The sequence below is a fragment of the Notolepis coatsorum genome, assembly GCF_963971535.1.
Source record: "Notolepis coatsorum genome assembly, chromosome: 2".
Taxonomy (NCBI): Eukaryota; Metazoa; Chordata; class Actinopteri; order Aulopiformes; family Paralepididae; genus Notolepis; species Notolepis coatsorum.
Window position 1 is genome coordinate 180,579,219 of NC_140166.1, and position 20,723 is coordinate 180,599,941.

The window sequence follows — 20,723 nt, forward strand, 5'->3', positions numbered from 1 at the left end:
ATATACCTATAAAAAAAAATATCCCAAGGCTAGGGGGGTATTGTTCCCTTAGGTCACATACACACACACACACACACACACACACACACACACACACAAGCGCTCGCGTGCACGCACATACACACACTGAGACTATAAGGCACAGCGAGGGGAAACAAGAGGTCTATCACATACATGCACACTTGCACTTCAAAGTATCTGACCTGGGTGAAACTATATTTGGAAATAGCCCTTAGCATTTATTTTAGCCTGCTTGGTGAGCCAGGTGGGTGGGGTTTACAGTATTGGAGCAATTTAAATAGTGTCAGACACAGTGGTAGTCTTGTAAGTGGTCTTTCTAGAATTTGTCATTATTGTCCATCAGGTACTCCGAGCAGGTTGAAACAAAAACGCTATTTGATCCAGGTCTGAACACACACACACACACACACACACACACACACACACACACACACACACACACACACACACACACACACACACACACACACACACACACACACACACACACACACACACACACACACACACACACACACACACACACACACACACACACACACACACACACACACACACACACACACACACACACACACACACACACACACACACACACACACACACACACACACACACACACACACACACACACACACACACACACACACACACACACACACACACACACACACACACACACACACACACACACACACACACAAACACACACAAACTGCTATTTGATATCCTGTACATAAAATGCTGTTTCATCTGCAAAAAGCAGTACAAAAGAACACTCTTTATCTGCAAGTATATTTATTTATTTTTATAAAACTAGTTACATTTATTGTTTAGTAGATACACCTTCAATAAAATATGGTAAGTCATGAAAATAAAGGAACTGTACAATTAAGGGTCAAGAAAAGTCAGTCACTTCTATAAAACCGTGTTTTAATCAGACTAATCAACTAGCTCCGACAATAAGTCCATAGTTGACAGAAGACGAAACAAAAGAAAAAGAAAACATTTGCTCATTCTACTGCCCAAAATTCCAGTTGCCATTTCCTGCCATAGAGGAAGTGGGTGGATTGCCTCCAAGGGAAGTAGGTGTGCCCATGGCCAGGCTCCCCAGACCTCGCTGTGTCAACATGATAGCATTCCACGGGGCCGTCCAAAGAGAGACCCTCTCATACATAGAACAATTACCTTGTGCAATTACCTTGTGCATACAACCGTCATTGAATATATTAAGTTATCTCTTGAGAAAACACCTAAACACCACAATGAAAAAGGCACTACTGTGTGTGATGTGATTGGTCCTGATGATAACTATAAGTGGGTAGAGTAAAACACATATAATACTGTACAGTGAGAAGACAAGACACAGTGAAAGACACAGTGAAGAGGGTTAGTGGGGTCAGGAATACTCGGGGGGGGGTCAGACGGGTGGCGTGCTGTAGCGAACCTCGACATTGAACTTTTCTGGCGTCTTGGGCAATGGAGGCTTCTTCAGCATCTTGTGCTTCATGATCACCTCCTCGTTGGCGTAAATGGGGCCGTCCGTGTCGTCAGAGTGGTAGCCCGATTGGTATCCGCTCGTCTGATTGGACGACTCGGAGGCCAGAGATTCCTTGCTCTTACAACGCAGCATTTGGCTGAGGGGAGACGCGGAGACGCTCAGAAGGATACAAACCCAAGGTATCAAACGATGAAACGCATCAAAAGTACACAATTTGTCCCTTTTTCTAATCATATCAGCATATCATGCGCGGTAATTGATTGATTGAAAATTGTACTAACAGATTGCAGAATGGGTACAATACAGTACGGCTCAATACACACAATTGATAAGGGGATGCAGACCAGAGAAAGAATTTCGTCTTGTTTACATCAGGGTCCCCCATTTTCAATTCATAATGAATTGTAAGTAAGGGTGCAATTAGCACCGTGCAATCCATTCTTTGTGGATCCCGCCCTGAGTGTCCAGGCACCCCACTAACAGTCCTCACCTGAAACTGGGTGCAGGGTGATCCATGCCCTTCATGTCCTCTGGCGAGTGGCCCATGCCGCCATCTATGTGACCCACCTGTAGGAAGACCAACATCAGGAATAAATGCCACTAACTGATGACACGGTATAGGAGTAACATGGAGTGTGTTTACAGTACAGTACATGCATATTAACATTCTGGTATTACTCTGTATATTAATATACTTCAAAGTATTTGAAACGGAGGGCTAGGGCCTCCACAGGGTGCGTTTGATAGAGCTGGCGGACACTATGGGGTTGTGACTCCGATTAAAGAATCACACAGAGGCGTGCTGCAGTTAATGATTGTATTTGGGAATTTGCATGTGTGGTTGTGTTCATTGACGCACACTTTATCCCAAAGGGACAGGAGTAAGCTACTGCCGCAGCCGCACCGTCAGACAACTGAACTGAAACCAAACTTGCGCGACGTAGGAGAAACTCTTAAAGGGCCAGTAACCTTATCAGCAGACTAGAATGCGACACTAGTTGGAGCACATCACGCTGAACGATTACACTGGCATAAATCAATTACCCTTTCCTGTCAACAACAACATATTAAAGGGCTATTACAGAACAAAGTAGTCTTATTAACAGGGTTTTCCTACACAGCCGCAAAAGTCTACTTAGACCTTTTGAACTAAACAGGAAAGTCTCAGTGGTCCTCTGTATCCGGGAGACTCGGGAGCTGCACCAACCGGGACACAGGGCGCAGGTATGTTCGGTCCTTTACCTGGACAGCTGCGGTGCGGATGCGCCCAGCAGTTCCAGGGTACGACCTTCCCAACAGGCCAGAGTGCCCGAGGAAGCTGTGGGTCAACGATAAGGGCCACCTGGCCGAGTGACAGTTTCTTGTCATCCTTCCTCCACTTCTGCCTCTCCGGCGCCCTATCTTGATGTGAAATGGCCCAAAACAGTCTACTCCTGTAGAATAGAATGGGGGCTTGTAGAGAAGCAGGCGACAGGGCGGAAGGGCGGCCATTTTAGGCATGTCAGGCTTTGCTCGCCGCAGATGACATTCTCGGCAGGTGTGCTGATGCTTGCGGATTGCTTCTCTTCCACATAGAACCCAGAATCGGGATTGAAGATCAGCGAATACCCTCTCAGGCCCGGGGTGGAGAAGAGCTTGATCATAATCTTGGATGATCAGCTTTGTCAGGGGGTGATGTGGATCCAAGACGATTGGGTGAATGTCATCCATCTCCAAGTTCTCTGCCCTGTGCAGCCTACCGCCTACTCTGAGGAGACATGTAGCCTTGTCATACTCCAGAGATAGAGAGCCCAAACGACTGTCTGGGGGAAGAGGTCGGTCAGACTTGAGGGCCTTGATCTCCTCTGGGAATGAGTCCAGCTGGGCTCGTTTAAGGAGGACCTTCTCAGCGTTGAGGAAGTCGGCTGCTTCATAAGGCTGATCAGTGGTCTGGGCATCAGCCGCACCGTGAAGGGACCTGACTGTTGCTTGGACGAGATCTTTCCATGAAGTGAAGTCTTCAACGGTAGGGAGCGGAGGACTGGGAGAGGTCCTAGGTTGAGTTAGTCGAGTACTGGGTTGAGTATTAGGTTGAGTACTGGGTTGAGAACTAGGTTGAGTACTGGGTTGAGTACTAGGTTGAGTACTGGGTTGAGTGCTAGGTTGAGTACTAGGTTGAGTACTAGGTTGAGTACTAGGTTGAGTACTGGGTTGAGTACTAGGTTGAGTACTAGGTTGAGTACTAGGTTGAGTACTAGGTTGAGTACTGGGTTGAGTACTAGGTTGAGTACTAGGTTGAGAGCTAGGTTGAGTACTGGGTTGAGTACTAGGTTGAGTACTAGGTTGAGTACTGGGTTGAGTACTGGGTTGGGTACTGAGTTGAGTACTGGGTTGAGTACTAGGTTGAGTACTGGGTTGAGTACTAGGTTGAGTACTAGGTTGAGTACTGGGTTGAGTACTGGGTTGAGTACTGGGTTGAGTACTAGGTTGAGTACTAGGTTGAGTACTGGTTTGAGTACTAGGTTGAGCACTAGGTTGCGTACTAGGTTGAGTACTAGGTTGAGAGCTAGGTTTAGTACTGGGTTGAGTACTAGGTTGAGTACTAGGTTGAGTACTAGGTTGAGTGCTAGGTTGAGTACTAGATTGAGTACTAGGTTGAGTACTAGGTTGAGTACTAGGTTGAGTACTAGGTTGAGTACTGGGTTGAGTACTAGGTTGAGTACTAGGTTGAGAGCTAGGTTGAGTACTAGGTTGAGTACTAGGTTGAGTACTGGGTTGAGTACTAGGTTGAGTGCTAGGTTGAGAGCTAGGTTGAGTACTGGGTTGAGTACTAGGTTGAGTACTAGGTTGAGTACTAGGCTGAGTACTAGGTTGAGTACTAGGCTGAGTACTAGGTTGAGTACTAGGTTGAGTACTGGGTTGAGTACTGGGTTGAGTACTAGGTTGAGTACTAGGTTGAGAGCTAGGTTGAGTACTGGGTTGAGTACTAGGTTGAGTACTAGGTTGAGTACTGGGTTGAGTACTGGGTTGAGTACTAGGTTGAGTACTAGGCTGAGTACTAGGTTGAGTACTAGGTTGAGTACTGGGTTGAGTACTAGGTTGAGTACTAGGTTGAGTACTGGGTTGAGTACTAGGTTGAGTACTAGGTTGAGAGCTAGGTTGAGTACTGGGTTGAGTACTAGGTTGAGTACTAGGTTGAGTACTAGGTTGAGTACTGGGTTGAGTACTGGGTTGAGTACTAGGTTGAGTACTAGGCTGAGTACTAGGTTGAGTACTAGGTTGAGTACTGGGTTGAGTACTAGGTTGAGTACTAGGCTGAGTACTAGGTTGAGTACTAGGTTGAGTACTAGGCTGAGTACTAGGTTGAGTACTAGGCTGAGTACTAGGTTGAGTACTAGGTTGAGTACTAGGCTGAGTACTAGGTTGAGTACTAGGTTGAGTGCTAGGTTGAGTACTAGGTTGAGTACTGGGTTGAGTACTAGGTTGAGTACTAGGTTGAGTACTGGGTTGAGTACTGGGTTGAGTACTGGGTTGAGTACTAGGTTGAGTACTAGGTTGAGTACTGGGTTGAGTACTAGGTTGAGCACTAGGTTGCATACTAGGTTGAGTACTAGGTTGAGAGCTAGGTTTAGTACTGGGTTGAGTACTAGGTTGAGTACTAGGTTGAGTACTAGGTTGAGTACTGGGTTGAGTACTGGGTTGAGTACTGGGTTGAGTACTAGGTTGAGTACTAGGTTGAGTACTAGGTTGAGTGCTAGGCTGAGTACTAGGTTGAGTACTAGGTTGAGTACTAGGCTGAGTACTAGGTTGAGTACTAGGTTGAGTGCTAGGTTGAGTACTAGGTTGAGTACTGGGTTGAGTACTAGGTTGAGTACTAGGTTGAGTACTGGGTTGAGTACTAGGTTGAGCACTAGGTTGCGTACTAGGTTGAGTACTAGGTTGAGTACTAGGTTGGGTACTGAGTTGAGTACTGGGTTGAGTACTGGGTTGAGTACTGAGTTGAGTACTGGGTTGAGTACTAGGTTGGGTACTGAGTTGAGTACTGGGTTGAGTACTGGGTTGAGTACTGAGTTGAGTACTGGGTTGAGTACTAGGTTGGGTACTGAGTTGAGTACTAGGTTGGGTACTGAGTTGAGTACTGGGTTGAGTACTGGGTTGAGTACTGAGTTTAGTACTGGGTTGAGTACTAGGTTGGGTACTGAGTTGAGTACTGGGTTGAGTACTGAGTTGAGTACTAGGTTGAGTACTGGGCTTGAGTACTGGGTTGAGTACTGGGTTGAGTACTGGGTTGAGTACTGGGTTGAGTACTGAGTTGAGTACTAGGTTGAGTACTGGGCTTGAGTACTGGGTTGAGTACTGGGTTGAGTACTGGGTTGAGTACTGGGTTGAGTACTGAGTTGAGTACTAGGTTGAGTACTGGGTTGAGTACTGGGTTGAGTACTGAGTTGAGTACTGGGTGGAGTACTAGGGATGGTCGCACCATAGGTAGGACTCTGGGTACTGTGTGTAGCTACAGAAGCTTCATGTGAGATTGTAGGTTGCTCGATTGAACCAGGCATGTTGGGAGCTGGGTACCATGACCCTGGTGGAGCAGCCGAGCGAGGCGTCGCCTGTGCTGGATGGTGTATCACTGGAGTGATGGCGGCTGGATTAGCCGGCGGGGGATGCATGTTCTGTGGTATGGTAGGAAGGGCTAGAGGCACAGGTGCCACTACGTGGTGCTGTAGTCCAGGTGGTGGATAGGTCGGCTCAGATACTGCTGCACGCACAAGAGGGGGTGCAGGGTGTAGATGAGAGATGGGTTGATGTGGTGAGCCTGCAGGAATATTGGCAGGTGGAGCATGCGTCACTGGTAGGGAGTAGAAGCTCCTGGGAGACAATGCACCACTACATGGTCCCATCTCTGACTCTTGAAGAAGTGAGGTGACCAGTTTGGCTACTTGAAGTTCCTTCTCCTTCTTCTTAAGCCGCCTCTGCCTGTCCAGGCATTTAGCGATAGCTTCCCGTGCACCTTGTGCTTCCTGCTGTAGGCGTTGTAAGCGTTGCAGTCTTCTTGTACCTGGCACTGTAGCTCCTCAAGCTCCAGGCAGTGGATGTGCTCCTGAAGGATAGCTTCCTGGACTGGTGAGAGAGCATGTGGTCGGTGTACACTCCCAGATGAACGATGGGAGCCAACACCTGACCTTATGGTGGGTCTAGGAATTGACTGATGTGAGGACCTACTACCTTCATACAGAGCCCTTGCTTCACTCGCCGGGTATGAACGATGGGAGCCGACACCTGACCTTATGGTGGGTCTAGGAATTGACTGATCCGAGTACTGACTGATCCGAGTACTGACTGATCTGAGTACTGACTGATCCGAGTACTGACTGATCCGACTACTGACTGATCCGAGTACTGACTGATCTGAGTACTGAGTTGAGGTTCATATCCCACTTCGAAGTCACGTAGGTGGCTTGGTAGGTGGCGCTCTCTCTGCGGGTGAGCGGTGGTCTCTGTGGTGTCCTGGTCTGTCATAGCGTCTTGAAGGAGCTCTATCCGGCTCGAAGGACCATGAAATGGAGGGCTAGGGCCTCCACAGGGTGCGTTTGATAGAGCTGGCGGACACTATGGGGTTGTGACTCCGATTAAAGAATCACACAGAGGCGTGCTGCAGTTAATGATTGTATTTGGGAATTTGCATGTGTGGTTGTGTTCATTGACGCACACTTTATCCGAAAGGGACAGGAGTAAGCTACTGCCGCAGCCGCACCGTCAGACAACTGAACTGAAACCAAACTTGCGCGACGTAGGAGAAACTCTTAAAGGGCCAGTAACCTTATCAGCAGACTAGAATGCGACACTAGTTGGAGCACATCACGCTGAACGATTACACTGGCATAAATCAATTACCCTTTCCTGTCAACAACAACATATTAAAGGGCTATTACAGAACAAAGTAGTCTTATTAACAGGGCTTTCCTACAGTATTAAAAGGAAACAAAAATTAGGATGAGATTGTACAACTTCTAGGAGCACCTTTGCTGAAAAGAAGGAGCACATGGGAAATACCTTTGATAAGATTCTGCAGGTAGCAACTGCCTGACAGAGGAGAAGACAGCGTAGAGAGACTATAGTAGAGCATCCACTAGAATGTCTAGGCACATGTTTAAAGGCCCATGTAGTCAGGATATAAAACTATACCTCTTCTAATTCCCTAAAGGAACACAGCAACATTATGGGAAATTCTCTTACCATCTTCTCCAGAGTCAGACAAGAAGATATCAATTTCCTCTCTGTTTGTTCAGTAGAAAGTTAACTGGCTAGCTTGCAACAGATAGAATTATAATCTTCTTGTCTGACTCTGGGGTATTATTAGCTAGCATGCAAAATATTAATGTGCATGTTGTGCATTTCAGATACTCACCATGACACTGCTACGCTCCACAGGGATGTCCTCAAACGTCTTCACACTCAGGGGCCGACTGATCCTTTCACTCTGTTGGGCCAGCCTGCACAAAGTCGGGGGAAGGTCAGTGGACAAGATTCGTCTGAGAGTATCCAAACATTCAGAACAGACAGCTGCGGTGTAGGAGAGATGCTGACCTGAGGGTTGGTGCATTGTCGTAGTGGAGCTGGGTCTCCAGAGTCTCCTCTCTCAGGGGCCTGTTGTAAGGGCCCCTGAGATCAGGGCCCACCGGGGCTCCATGTATCTCCTCTACAGTCAGAGGGATGTAGTCTTTCCCATCCTGGAGATAAACATCCGTTATTTTGTTAAACTTTCTCCTTAAGAACACCTCAAATATGTACTTCAACAATTAAAACCATAATTACAATCATGTTTATGGGAAATGTTAGCAAGCAACTTTCACATTAATAGAGCAATCATTCATTAAAGAATCAGCTAATACGTTCATGGGTATGCTAACATAAGCAAGAGATGTATTGGATTTAAGTCTCCTGGTGCTAACTATCTAGAGCCTGTTGCCAGGCGATCTCCTCCCATCCGGGCAGTTTAGGGCGGAGGGACAACATTTTTGCATGGGCTTGTCCCTATGCCCTATGTGGTAGATCGATGGTAATATTACTCCTCAAGTCGTCACAGGGAGTATATAAAACCCCCCTGAAAATTGTTTGTGTCTTTTGCTGAAACCCCCAGAGCGAGCGGTCATGGAATTACTTCTCCCCAGGCAAATGAGGTCCTGCGCGCAGTTTGAAACAACGGTGTCAGTACTGTTTATAATAATAATAATAATAATAATAATAATAATAATAATAATAATAATAATAATAATAATAATAATAATAATAATAATAATAATAATAATAATAATAATAATAATAATAATAATAATAATAATAATAGATAATAATAGATAAAATGTATATAGCGCCTTTCATAGAACCCAAGGTCGCTTCACAATCAGGACAAAAAATAGGGCAAGGAAAATAGGGGGGGGGGGGAAAGGGGGGATGAGGGAAGGTAAGGGATAATGGACCTAATCTAATCTAAACTAACTGATGGGGAAAAGCCTTGGTGAAGAGGTGTGTTTTTAGAGCGGATTTGAAGGTGTCCAGGGTTGGGGCGTTGCGGATTTCGGGGGGGAGAGAGTTCCAGAGGGTAGGGGACGCCACGCTGAAGGCTCTGTCCCCAAAAGTCTGTAACCTGGTGCGAGGGATGGAGAGGAGACCTAGATCAGAGGATCGTAGGTTCCGGGATGGAGTGTACTGGTGGAGGAGATCAGACAGGTATCGGGGGGCGAGGGCATGGAGGGATTTGTAGGTGAGGAGCAGGAGTTTGAAGGTGATGCGGAACTTGACTGGAAGCCAGTGGAGGTGGATGAGGGTAGGGGTGATGTGCTGCCAGGGCTTGGTGTGAGTGAGAACCCTGGCAGCTGAGTTCTGAACATACTGGAGCCTGTCCAGGGCTTTGCTGGGTACCCCGAACAGGACTCCATTACAGTAGTCCAACCGGGAGGTGATGAATGAGTGGATCAGGGTCTCAGCCACAGAGTCTGAGAGTGAGGGTCGGAGACGGGAGATGTTTTTGAGGTGGTAGAAGGCAGACTTGGTGACGGATTTGATGTGGGAGTGAAATGAAAGTGTGGAGTCAAGGGTGACGCCCAGACGGGTAGATGGAACAGCCGTCAACGTGGAGGAGGAGATCTCCAACCTTCCCGAGCAGTGCCTTAGGCGATTGTTGGCCATATTATAGCATTTGTTCAATTTACGACAGTCTATAGTGTTTGTGAGATGTTTTTCCAGATCTTTTGGTAATATTTTCCACTCAAAAAGCGTGTTTCTAAAAGTACCGATGTGATGTAAGAAAAACACCCAGAAAACATTGCTTTGTTTGAGTGTGTCCGATGCCTAGACAATAGCTGCGGGCTAAGTTGGCTAACGTGAAGCTACAATTGACGTATTTATTTAGCGAATGCAATGTTTTCAAATAGCCACATTGCTGTATTTAGTTTATTCATTACTGGGTCATATTCTATATATAATATATTTCTTTGTATCAACCCAGAATGGAGGATGAGTGTGCGACCAGCATAGCCATTAGCTCAGCTAGCTCCCATGCTAGCGCTGGCTAACAACAAGCAAGCCGAGACCCAGAGGGTTCTGGCCACCCCCCGCCCCCAGGGAAGATGCTTGTAGGGAGGCAGAGAGCATAGAGGAAGACCAGGCTCTAGGAAGAGAACGGGGTACGTTTGAAGAATTTTAACACACAGAATGTTTTTTATGAATAATATCTCATATGTAAAAAAAATTTAAATTTTTTTTGTATCTGATCTAGTTTCATTAATTAATTCAAAACTTTTGAACAATAGATGCGATTTCTAATCCGTCAGCTGTTCTATATTGCCAACAAGATTTGTCTACATTCCATACACTCTAATTTATTTTCTACCAAGTAAGGAAAGTGCTTGAAAATTCATTTTTACCTTCAATTTCAACAAGTTCAAGTGCAACTACATATTAATATAATAATAACAATAATAATAACACATTTATATCATTGGAAAGCCCTAGTTGTTAGCTTCAAAATGGTACCAAATATGAGGTACTTTGAAATACCCAGTAACTAATAATCTATCACAAACCGATGCAAGTTCATGTTCAGGGTTTTTCTAAATGGGCCTGCAGGAGTAGGAGGGGCACAACAGTATATTTAAATATTTACACAGACCTGTTGAGCACTGGCCTGTAGCAGGTTCCCCATATGTTCTACCAGCTCAGTGAACGTCGGTCTGTCTGTGGGACGGTCCAACCAGCAGTCCAACATGGTCTGGTATCTATATTATGTAGAATTCATTAGGATCACATTAAAATAACACAACAACATTACAGTGTCGGCGTCAGAACGAATTTATCAGGGGGGCATATGGTAATTTTGGGGGGGCATAAAATATACGCTTCAGAAAACGCATTTCCCGCAAACCAACACGCATTTCAAAACATGAGCGCACTGCAGGCATAAGAGATAAGACAGTCTCTCTCTCTCTCTCTCTCTCTCGCATGTCACGTCACAAACACACTGGCGTCTTGCGCACACACACAAAGTGAAAGATCACGTATTTCGTTTTCGTATTATTATACACCTGGCTGAGAATCTTTGACGAGTCCAAACCAGCATTCTTTAGCTCAGCTAAGACTGTGTCTGTCAATGTCCGTGCATCACCTGCGTCAGCTGTCACTATGGTTACCAGGCGCTCTGTCACTTCAAATGACTGGTCTACAAAACGAATGACAACAGATATATTTTCACATCCCGTGGGATCGCGTGTTCCGTCCACTTTTAATGTGTAATGCGAGTCGCCTACTTCTTCCACTATAGCCTCAGTCACCACACTGCTAAGTGTACTTATAAGTTCATTTTGCATGTCATGACAAGTGTATGTGGCGTTTCGAGGGATAGTTTTCACTATGTCAGCCAATTCTGGGTCCTTTTTAATTGTGTAGTCCAATAAGGACAGGAAAAGACCACTTCCCCCCTCAGACATGTCACCAAAAGCATCTAGGTTTCCACGTAAAGGCAACTGGTTTTCTACCAGAAACCCGACAACATCCACGAGAGCCGAGAAGTAGTACCTGTTCCTTCGTAGCTGGTCTGTGTTGACAAGTGTCGAAATCTCCTTGCCGGTATTGCCGTGAAGAAGCCTAGGTGCGCCTGCCCCAGCCAACCATTTTCGTATATCCATTTTATTTGTATGTCCGTCTCCAAGAAGTGATTATTATATTTTACCTGAGTCTGACTCTATCTTTGACTTTCGCGCTCACTGACCTCACTCAAGTCACGCCCTACCCATATCAAAATCAATTCAAATGCAGTCACGCCCTACCCGTCAACTCAACGTGACCAATAATAACGCGTGCGTGAGCCGTGGTGTGAGATCAAACATACACTTCCTTTAAGACTTTTTTTGTTTAATTTCGTTTAATAATAGGCTAAATAGCCTATTTATAAAGGAAAACATCTGACTTTTACTATAATAAAAAAAATGTATGTTTAATTATTTTATTTTTTTATAATAATTGACCATGCCGGTTGGAGGGGCACAGTGCCCCATCTGGGGGGGCATGGCCCGCGAATGCCCCCCCATGGCGCCGACACTGCAACATTATGGGAAATGCGCTTACCGATCAGCTAGACTATAGCTTAAAACTTCAGGAGAGCTGTTTTTGGTCAACAGCTAGGCTAGCGAATCCGCATTCCGCTTCCATTGTGCTAAACTAGGCTAGCTTGCAGACAAATAGTTTTCTACTGAACTCACAGAGAAGAAATTGGTATCTATCTCCTTGTGTGACTCTGGAGAAGAATTTAAGTGCATTTCCCATAATGTCGGTGTGTTCCTTTAAGACTGATTAGTTCAAAGTATATCTCAGTGGTGTAGCTCAGCTATCTCGGCTACTGGTATGTGCACTTCCCACTTACATCTCAGTGGTGGCGTAGTCTGGAGCTCTCATCCTGGTGCCTTCCTTCAGCCTCCTGCAGAATAACTCATCGATGCACACACCAGGGTAGGGAGAAGCCCCTGGAGGAAAGAGAACATGGGTTGTGATGGAGGTACCGAGTGGTCATAGCGTGATCAGTCATTGCAGAGTTTTAACAGACTACGGTGAGTTTATAACGGTAATTTCCTTTGGTACGCCTGCGATGGCTTCCATAGAATGTTGATGATGTTGTCATGGGAATGAGCAATATTTCCTAGAACTATTAGATGAGACTGAGTCAGTGTCATCAAAGAATTATTCAAAAACTACTTGAGACAAATGGCGTCGTAATAAATCTTTGATTTATCTTTGTCATTGACAGTAACATTTTAGTATTATTACAAACAATAAAATTGTACAGTAGGTCATGTGTGCAAAAGTCTCAGAAAGTTAGAATGATCAGCCTCACTGTCTGCCACTCCCATGTTCATCCAAATAATGCCTTTGTCATGATATCCATCAACTTAACGCATGCAACAAACCAAACATTGTTTTTCAATACCAAATACTGTAGGTTGTAATAGTATATAATATATATATATACTGTATGATCAAAAGTCGAATAGGTATTACTGTAGGTTGTAATAGTATGCTAATAACTACAGGCTTACCGAGAGAGAAGATCTCCCAGAGGAGAACTCCAAAAGACCAGACATCGCTCTGTGTGGTGTAAACCCGGTCAAATATAGTCTCAGGAGCCATCCACTTCAGAGGGAGACGTGCCTGTAGGGATAATCAAAGCTTAATATACTCCACTTAGTAAGGTATTTGATCGTTTGGAATGAGAACTGTGTACACTCAAACCACATTAAATTATGTGGAATAAGGATGAAATTTCATGGTTGAGCCGAAACGGTTGTCACATTACAGTCTGTAATAATGAGGACTGTTTAGACGCAATCGAAGAACCATATACTGTGTTAAACTTTCAGAGGAACAATGTTTAAAAACTTTATTATCTAAAAATAAGTTATGTGTATAAGAGTGTTGTGTACATTCATAGTTAAAGAGAGTTTGATATGGTGATATATCACATTCATACTTTAAGTGATTTCGGTTGACTTTACAACTGCAAATAAATACTTGGGCTATCAAAGATATTACAAAACAGATATGGTTCTTCAGTGCAAGGGTTCAAATCTCTTACTGAGTTGACCTTTATACTCTTTTCAATACAAGAAGCTGTTTTATAGCCATACAGATACATGTCTGGTATCTACGGTCTGTGTTAGTTGACTCACGTCTCCCTTGCGGACATAGTCGGGGTCTTTATAGACGTCTCTGGCGAGGCCGAAGTCGCAGATCTTGACCACGTTGTTCTCTGAGAGCAGGATGTTCCTGGCTGCTAGGTCTCTGTGGATACACTACAGACCACATGGCAGGAAAAGACAACTGTTAACTTTTAAAATACAGCTGGAAAAAAATAGTAATGTAAGAGGTATAATATAGTAATATAATAAGAAGAAGTAATTGATTTAATTTGCATGTACTTTGAAATAGCAGTTTTTAATGCCTTCGTACACACTCTACTCTAGAGGTGTTCTGTAGTCGTGAGTTTGTTTTAACCAGTTTGAGGTGCCAGAAGGGCGGGGTTCATTGCATCAGGAGGACAATTCAGATAGTGTCCGGTAATGAAAGTCAATGACAGAAAAGTATACAGCCAACCATCTTGGTACTCCTTGAATTGTCCTATATGGCGGCAAACCCTACCCATCTGATACACCAACCAGGTTAGAACAAATGCTAAGATTATTTAAAAACAGTTGATCCAGGTCTGGTGGGTGGGAGTGTGAATCTGACCTTGCGAGAGGACAGGAACTCCATGCCCTTGGCCACCTGGAAGCTGAAGCTGATCAGATCCTCCATGGTCAAGTGATCATAGTCCAAGATCTCTGTGGTCGCAAGAGACAACACTTCTATAACCACATCTATACAGTACGATTATAGATATTAGCACGTTAGTGGGATTGTCTCAGAACATTTTCTAAATCACTTCAATCATATTTTTTTTTATCCACTTTTTCTCCCCATTTTCTATTTTTCTCCCATCCCAATTTCGTATTTCCAATTCTTCCCTCCCCTGTCTTGAACGTTGCTAGACTATGCCTCCCACTGGTCGGCTGTAGTGATGATAGAAGCCTTGCATCACGTGTCCCCTCCGGTACACGAGGAGGCAGCCTGTCGCATCTTTTCACCGCAGCAGCTTGAACTCTCAGTGGCGAGGAGTAACGCGTGGGAGGCTCGTGCTGCCCCCGATACTTCCTGTTTCCGCCGCACAGGCGTCACCCACCCGACCTGTAGGAGTCGCTGTCCACAACGTCCAATCCCCACCCACCGGCTTTCCCACCCTCTAACACTGCCAATTGTGTTAGTATGACGGCCGGCCAAGCCGGTAGCAACGCCGGGAGCTGGGCTCGATACCAGCATCTCCTGCGTTAGTGGCGAGCACCTTGCCCACTGCGCCACTCAGCCGCCCTCTCTTCAATCATATTTTAAAGGTATGATCTGTAATACTGTGACCCCTAGACAAATGAGCCCCGCTTGGTATTGTACTTTGTTTTCATTTCTTGTTTTGTTGGTAGTTTAGTAACTTATCATACTGGGAATGTCTGCACACCACTCTTGGCAGAACCTGAGTTGTGGCCAACAATAGTAACCACTCCCTGTGAACTCCAACAAACACATCAGACCATAACAGAAAATTTAAACAAAGCCTCAAGGTCACCGTTTGATGACATCACAGATTCTACCTTTAAGTTAATTTAAGTTAATATTTTAACTTAAATTATATATTTATGAATTATATATATTATGGGGCGGCTGGGTGGCGCAGCGGACCTTGCGCTCGTCACCAACACAAGAGACACCGGGTTAGACTCCGGCTGTCGGCGTTGCCTCCGGCTTGGGCAGAGTTAGCGGGTGGAAGTCGATGGGTGGTAATCTGGACGTTGTGGACAGAGACTCCTAATGATCTCAATACCTTCTACGCGAGGTTTGAGGCTGGTAATAACAACACCAGCCTACAAGCCACGGCAATGGGGGGGGGGGGTCTGCTGATGGAGACTCAGTGTTCAGGGTAACAGAGCATGAGGTGAGGTGGACCTTTAAAAAAGTGAATATCAGGAAGGCAGCAGGACCGGACGGCATCCCCGGCCGCGTCCTAAAAGTCTGTGCCGACCAACTGGCCCCGGTATTCACTGACATATTTAACCTGTCCTTAGAACAGGCTGTCATCACCACCTGCCTGAAGAAGTCCACTATCATCCCTGTACCTAAAAAATCCAAGCCTGCTTGCCTCAACGACTACCGCCCTGTAGCTCTCACCTCCATAGCCATGAAGTGCTTTGAGAAGCTAGTAAAGGGCTACATCTGCTCCTCCCTCCCCATCAACCTGGACCCCCTGCAATTTGCATACCGCCCCAACAGGTCCACGGAGGACACCATAGCCCATGTGCTGCACACAGCAGCATCACACCTGGACAAGAGGAAGGGGAACTATGTGAGAATGCTATTCATCGACTACAGCTCAGCATTCAATACCATAGTCCCCTCCAAACTCATAGCCAAGCTCAGGGACCTGGGCTTGAACTATGACCTCTGCCAGTGGGTCTTGGATTTCCTGACGGGCAGACCCCAGGTGGTGAGAGCAGGCAACTGCACCTCCTCATCCATCACCCTCAACATAGGGGCCCCCCAGGGCTGTGTTCTGAGTCCCCTCCTCTACTCCCTGTACACACATGACTGTGTGGCTCAGCGGAGTAACAACACAATCATCAAATTTGCTGACGACACAGTAGTGGTGGGCCTGATCTCTGCAAACGACGAGAGGGCCTACCTGGAAGAGGTCAAGGTCCTGGCGGGATGGTGCCAGGAGAACAGCCTCTCCCTGAATGTCAGCAAAACAAAGGAGATGATTGTGGACTTTAGAAGGTCGGGGGTCAGGGACTACAGCCCCCTCAGCATCGACGGGGCACCGGTTGAGAGAGTGAACAGTTTTAAGTACCTCGGAGCCCACATATCCGAGGACTTGACATGGACCACACACATTGACAGTGTTGTGAAGAAGGCACGACAACGCCTCTATTTCCTCAGGCGCCTAAGGAAGTTCCAAGTCAGTCAGAAGATCCTTAAGAACTTCTACTCATGTACAATAGAGAGCATCCTGACTGGCAATATCACCTCCTGGTTTGGGAATAGCACTGCACAAGACCGAAGCAGACTACAGAGAGTGACACGTTCAGCCGAACGCACAATTGGAGGGTGGCTTCCCACCCTCCAGAACATTTACAACAAGCGGTGCAGGGGTAAGGCTAAGAGAATCATCAAGGACTCCAGCCACCCAAACAACTGCCTCTTTGAACTGCTGCGGTCAGGCAAGCGATACCGGAGTCTCATGGCGAGTACAGAAAGACTCAGAAGAAGCTTCTATCCCCAGGCCATCAGGCTGCTCAACGAACAATAAACACTATGCAACAACCATCAAATGCACACAGCACACACATCCACACGCACACACTCACTTTAAACAAACAACACACTGCAGCACCCACTCTCCACACTTTAGAACACCTAAACACACTTTATATTTATTGGTAAAGGATTTGCACTACAACTCGTACACCTTACTGTAAATTTTACCTAAATTGTACCTCATCCCATTTCTGCTTTGCACTATATAGTATTGTATATTAGTACATTGCATAGTATATTGTATATTGTATGGTAACTCAGTTACTTCTATTCTGCATCGAACATTGTACATATGTCTATACTGAACACTGTGACTTCTATTTTTACTTCTATTTTACATGCTATACTATTTTATTTCATACTTATCTTGTCTAGCACAGTCTCTGGAGTGTAACAGTAAGAAGCATTTTGTATAAAAGTATTCTGTACTTCTGTATGACAACTATTAAAGAAACTTGAAACTTGAACTTGAGAAACTTGAGGTCGGTTGGGGACGCCTGCACAGCAGAGAGGAAATGGCGGGGGTAGTGTGAGCCTCCCACGCGTTACACCTCGCCAATGGGAGTCCGCGCTGGCAGGTGAAAAGATGTGACAGGCTGCCTCCTTGTGTATCGGAGGGGACACGTGATGCAAGGCTTCTATCCTCCCTACAACTGGCCAGTGGGGGGCATATGCGAGCAACGTTCAAGACAGGGGAGGGGAGAATTGGCACAGCGGGTAATTGGGATGGGAGAAAAATTGAAAAAGAGGAGAAAAAGTGGATATAAAAAAAGAATGATATATATCATACAGTAATATAGTTATTGTTTACTGGGCCACTACCATGCAGTCTCATATAAGGGGCTGAATCCTGATATCCTCCAGACATTTCAACATTTCAAGCTTGTTCTTTAGTACCTCCGTGGTCCTCTCGGTTGCTGACTGAAGTGTCATCCCCCAGTCTGGAGCAGACAGCTGTCCCGGTGCAGATGTCCAGGTGGGCGATGGTTCCCAGGCCCAGATCTCCTTCTGTCACATCCTCCACACGCTCCCACTCCTGGCCAAACAGCCTCTTCCTCTGTTACCACGGAGGATCAGAGGTTAGTTTAAGGTATCCAGTGGCGTTTCTGTCCACTAGTTGATGAAAGTGACTCGATATAGCACAGTATGAGAAAGGGGGTCCTCGGAAATAGTTTTATCACTTGTTCTTTCCGATACTCGGACGAGGATGCAGGAGCAGGCCACACGCATCAGGGGTGAAGTGGAACACAACAAGCTCAAATCCGCAATGGCTGTGACCACGTACATGCACACACACGCACACGCACATGCACGCGCGCACACACACACACACTTTTGTGACCCAACCAACCAACCAACCAGAGCAGGCGACAGAGCAAATGTAAAAGCATAAACTGGGCATCAGTAATGTATTTATATGAAAAAGTTAGAGAGTATTACTATAAATTCATATTATACCTTAAATTATAGATTAAATATGAATAATTATATATACAGTAATATAGTTAGATTACAACCACTATATTTGTATTGTTTACATCACAATCTTACATAAGCAGCTATGTCCTGATAGTTAACAGCTGTAGGAAAGGCTGCACACGTAAGACAGCACCGTAGTAAACAGTTGTGTAACAGTCTGCATGTTTTGTCAGTGCTGCTGTGTGTAAGTTAGTGGTTTGGGGGTCAGTGAGGGGAGCCACATCAGAGGCTGGCTGTGGTTAACAGGCTGCATGTGGGTCACAGATCATTTACTGCACCTTGAAGGGGCTGTACTCTCCACGCTTGCTCTTCAAGTAGCTGGAGAGGTTCCCGTGTTTACAGTACTCCACTATCACCATCAGTGGGCCTGAGGAGAGAGGTGATGAGCATAAAAACAAGTTATGAAGGCTTTGTGGAGCACAGTACTACACAAAGCTTTTCAATGGAATGGCCACATACATGTTCAGTATCAGTGGCTCCAGTCACCCTGGTAGTGGTAACGCCACATTCAGAACCCTCACCCATTATTATTCTTATTAATAATAATAATAATAATAATAATAATAATAATAATAATAATAATAATAATAATAATAATAATAATAATAATAATAATAATAATAATAATAATAATAATAATAATAATAATAATAATAATAATAATAATATAACCGTGCAATAATCATCACTCTATATTCACATTGACATGCTATATTCATGTTGGAATTTTCTTAATATATTATTTTAATATATATAATTGATAACCTTTGTACTTTTTATATCTGTCTATGTATTGTTTTATACTGAACTGCACTTTTTATTACTTTTAGCAATGACATGTGTATTGCGAGGAACTATGGGTAGCCTACTGTGTGAGTGATATGTGTAGTATGGAGTGAATGATATGTGTAGCATGGATGGATGAATATGTATTGTAGTTGTCCTGTTACCTTGTTTTTAACTGCACTGATCAGGAGTAGCACTCATAATTTCATTGTATTGGTACAATGACAATAGAGCTTTCTATTCTATAATAAACTGTATTTGTATATCATTTACATTAGCATAAATAGACTTGTAAAATAGTGCAATAGTGCAGTGCAATAAAATAGTTATCTTCTACAGTAACAATCCCAGTATTGAGTCCAAGCAGCAGAGTGTATTAAAAGGCTAAGGTTAAGAGGTAAGTTTTAGCTTACTTTTGAAGATATTTAGTGATCTAGCCTCCCTAATGTCCATTGGCCCATTAAGAACCACAGGAACATGGGATCAAAAGTACAGATCAAGTAGGTACCACATGTGACTAGATGAAGTCTTTCTCTGGCATCTCTGAGTCTGACACACTCATTCTGGCAGTGTCCTAACCGGTCCACTTACTGGAGTTCAATCTTCAAAACACAGTCAGATGTCTTTAAAATGGAATTTCAGCCAGATCATATGATGGCTTGAGATTTTTTTTTTTACATTGCCAGCACGGAGACTGATCCTTCTCTTTTTTTTTATCTACTTTTTCTCCCCATTTTCTATTTTTCTCCCATCCCAATTTCGTATTGTACAATTCTACCCTCCCCTGTCTTGAACGTTGTTAGACCATGCCTCCCACTGGTCGGCTGCAATGTGGACAAAGCCTTGCATCATGTGTCCCCTCCGGTACACGAGGAGGCAGCCGTCGCATCTTTTCACCTGCACAGTGCGATCTCTCAGTGGCGAGGAGTAACGCGTGGGAGGCTCACGCTGCCCCCGATACTTCCTGATTCTGCTGTACAGGCGCACCAACCGACCTGTAGGAGTCGCTGTCCACAACGTCCGATCCCCACCCATCGGCTTTCCCACCCCCTAATACTGCCAATTGTATTAGTATGAACGACCAGCCAAGCCGGAAGCAACACCGAGAGCTGGGCTCAAACCCAGCATCTACTGCGTTAGTGGCGAGCGCCTTGCCCACTGCGCCACTTAGCCGCCCAAGACTGATCCTTCTCCAATGTAAGTATCCTCTACCACCGGGCTGGACTCAGTGGCTAAGAGAGGTGATGCAGAATCTTAAAACTTGATAAATTGAGACTCAGTGTGGCGATCCTCTGATAAGTTTGGGAAAGTGGAATCCATTTGTGGAATATTTAAAAGAGAAGCTAAATGTCCCATATATCTGCTGTTTATGACAGCTGGCTGTCCTTCCAATGTATTTATTGCTATTTAGGTTGTTGTTGTCTAAAGTACAGAACAAGACGTACAGTCCCCACAATACAGCGTGGGTTACAGAGGTTGCTGTAGAAAGAGGAAGAGTGAGGGGTTTTAT

General features: G+C 45.0%; 1 protein-coding gene across 2 annotated transcripts in view; it reads right to left on the reverse strand.

The window, feature by feature from the left end:
* Positions 1-937: 937 nt before the first annotated feature.
* The window catches only part of kdr (kinase insert domain receptor (a type III receptor tyrosine kinase)), a 49,238-nt gene continuing 29,452 nt past the window's right edge, over positions 938-20,723 (reverse strand). For both annotated transcript variants that reach the window (XM_084307425.1, XM_084307424.1), the window contains exons 20-30: positions 18,706-18,794; positions 17,846-18,005; positions 14,279-14,370; positions 13,720-13,842; positions 13,090-13,201; positions 12,420-12,519; positions 10,674-10,779; positions 8,090-8,232; positions 7,911-7,995; positions 2,013-2,089; positions 938-1,658 (exon numbers count right to left, since the gene is read on the reverse strand). In XM_084307425.1, coding sequence (XP_084163551.1) covers positions 1,442-1,658; positions 2,013-2,089; positions 7,911-7,995; positions 8,090-8,232; positions 10,674-10,779; positions 12,420-12,519; positions 13,090-13,201; positions 13,720-13,842; positions 14,279-14,370; positions 17,846-18,005; positions 18,706-18,794 — 1,304 coding nt within the window. In that variant the 3' untranslated portion in view covers positions 938-1,441. The remainder of the gene's footprint in view (positions 1,659-2,012; positions 2,090-7,910; positions 7,996-8,089; positions 8,233-10,673; positions 10,780-12,419; positions 12,520-13,089; positions 13,202-13,719; positions 13,843-14,278; positions 14,371-17,845; positions 18,006-18,705; positions 18,795-20,723) is intronic.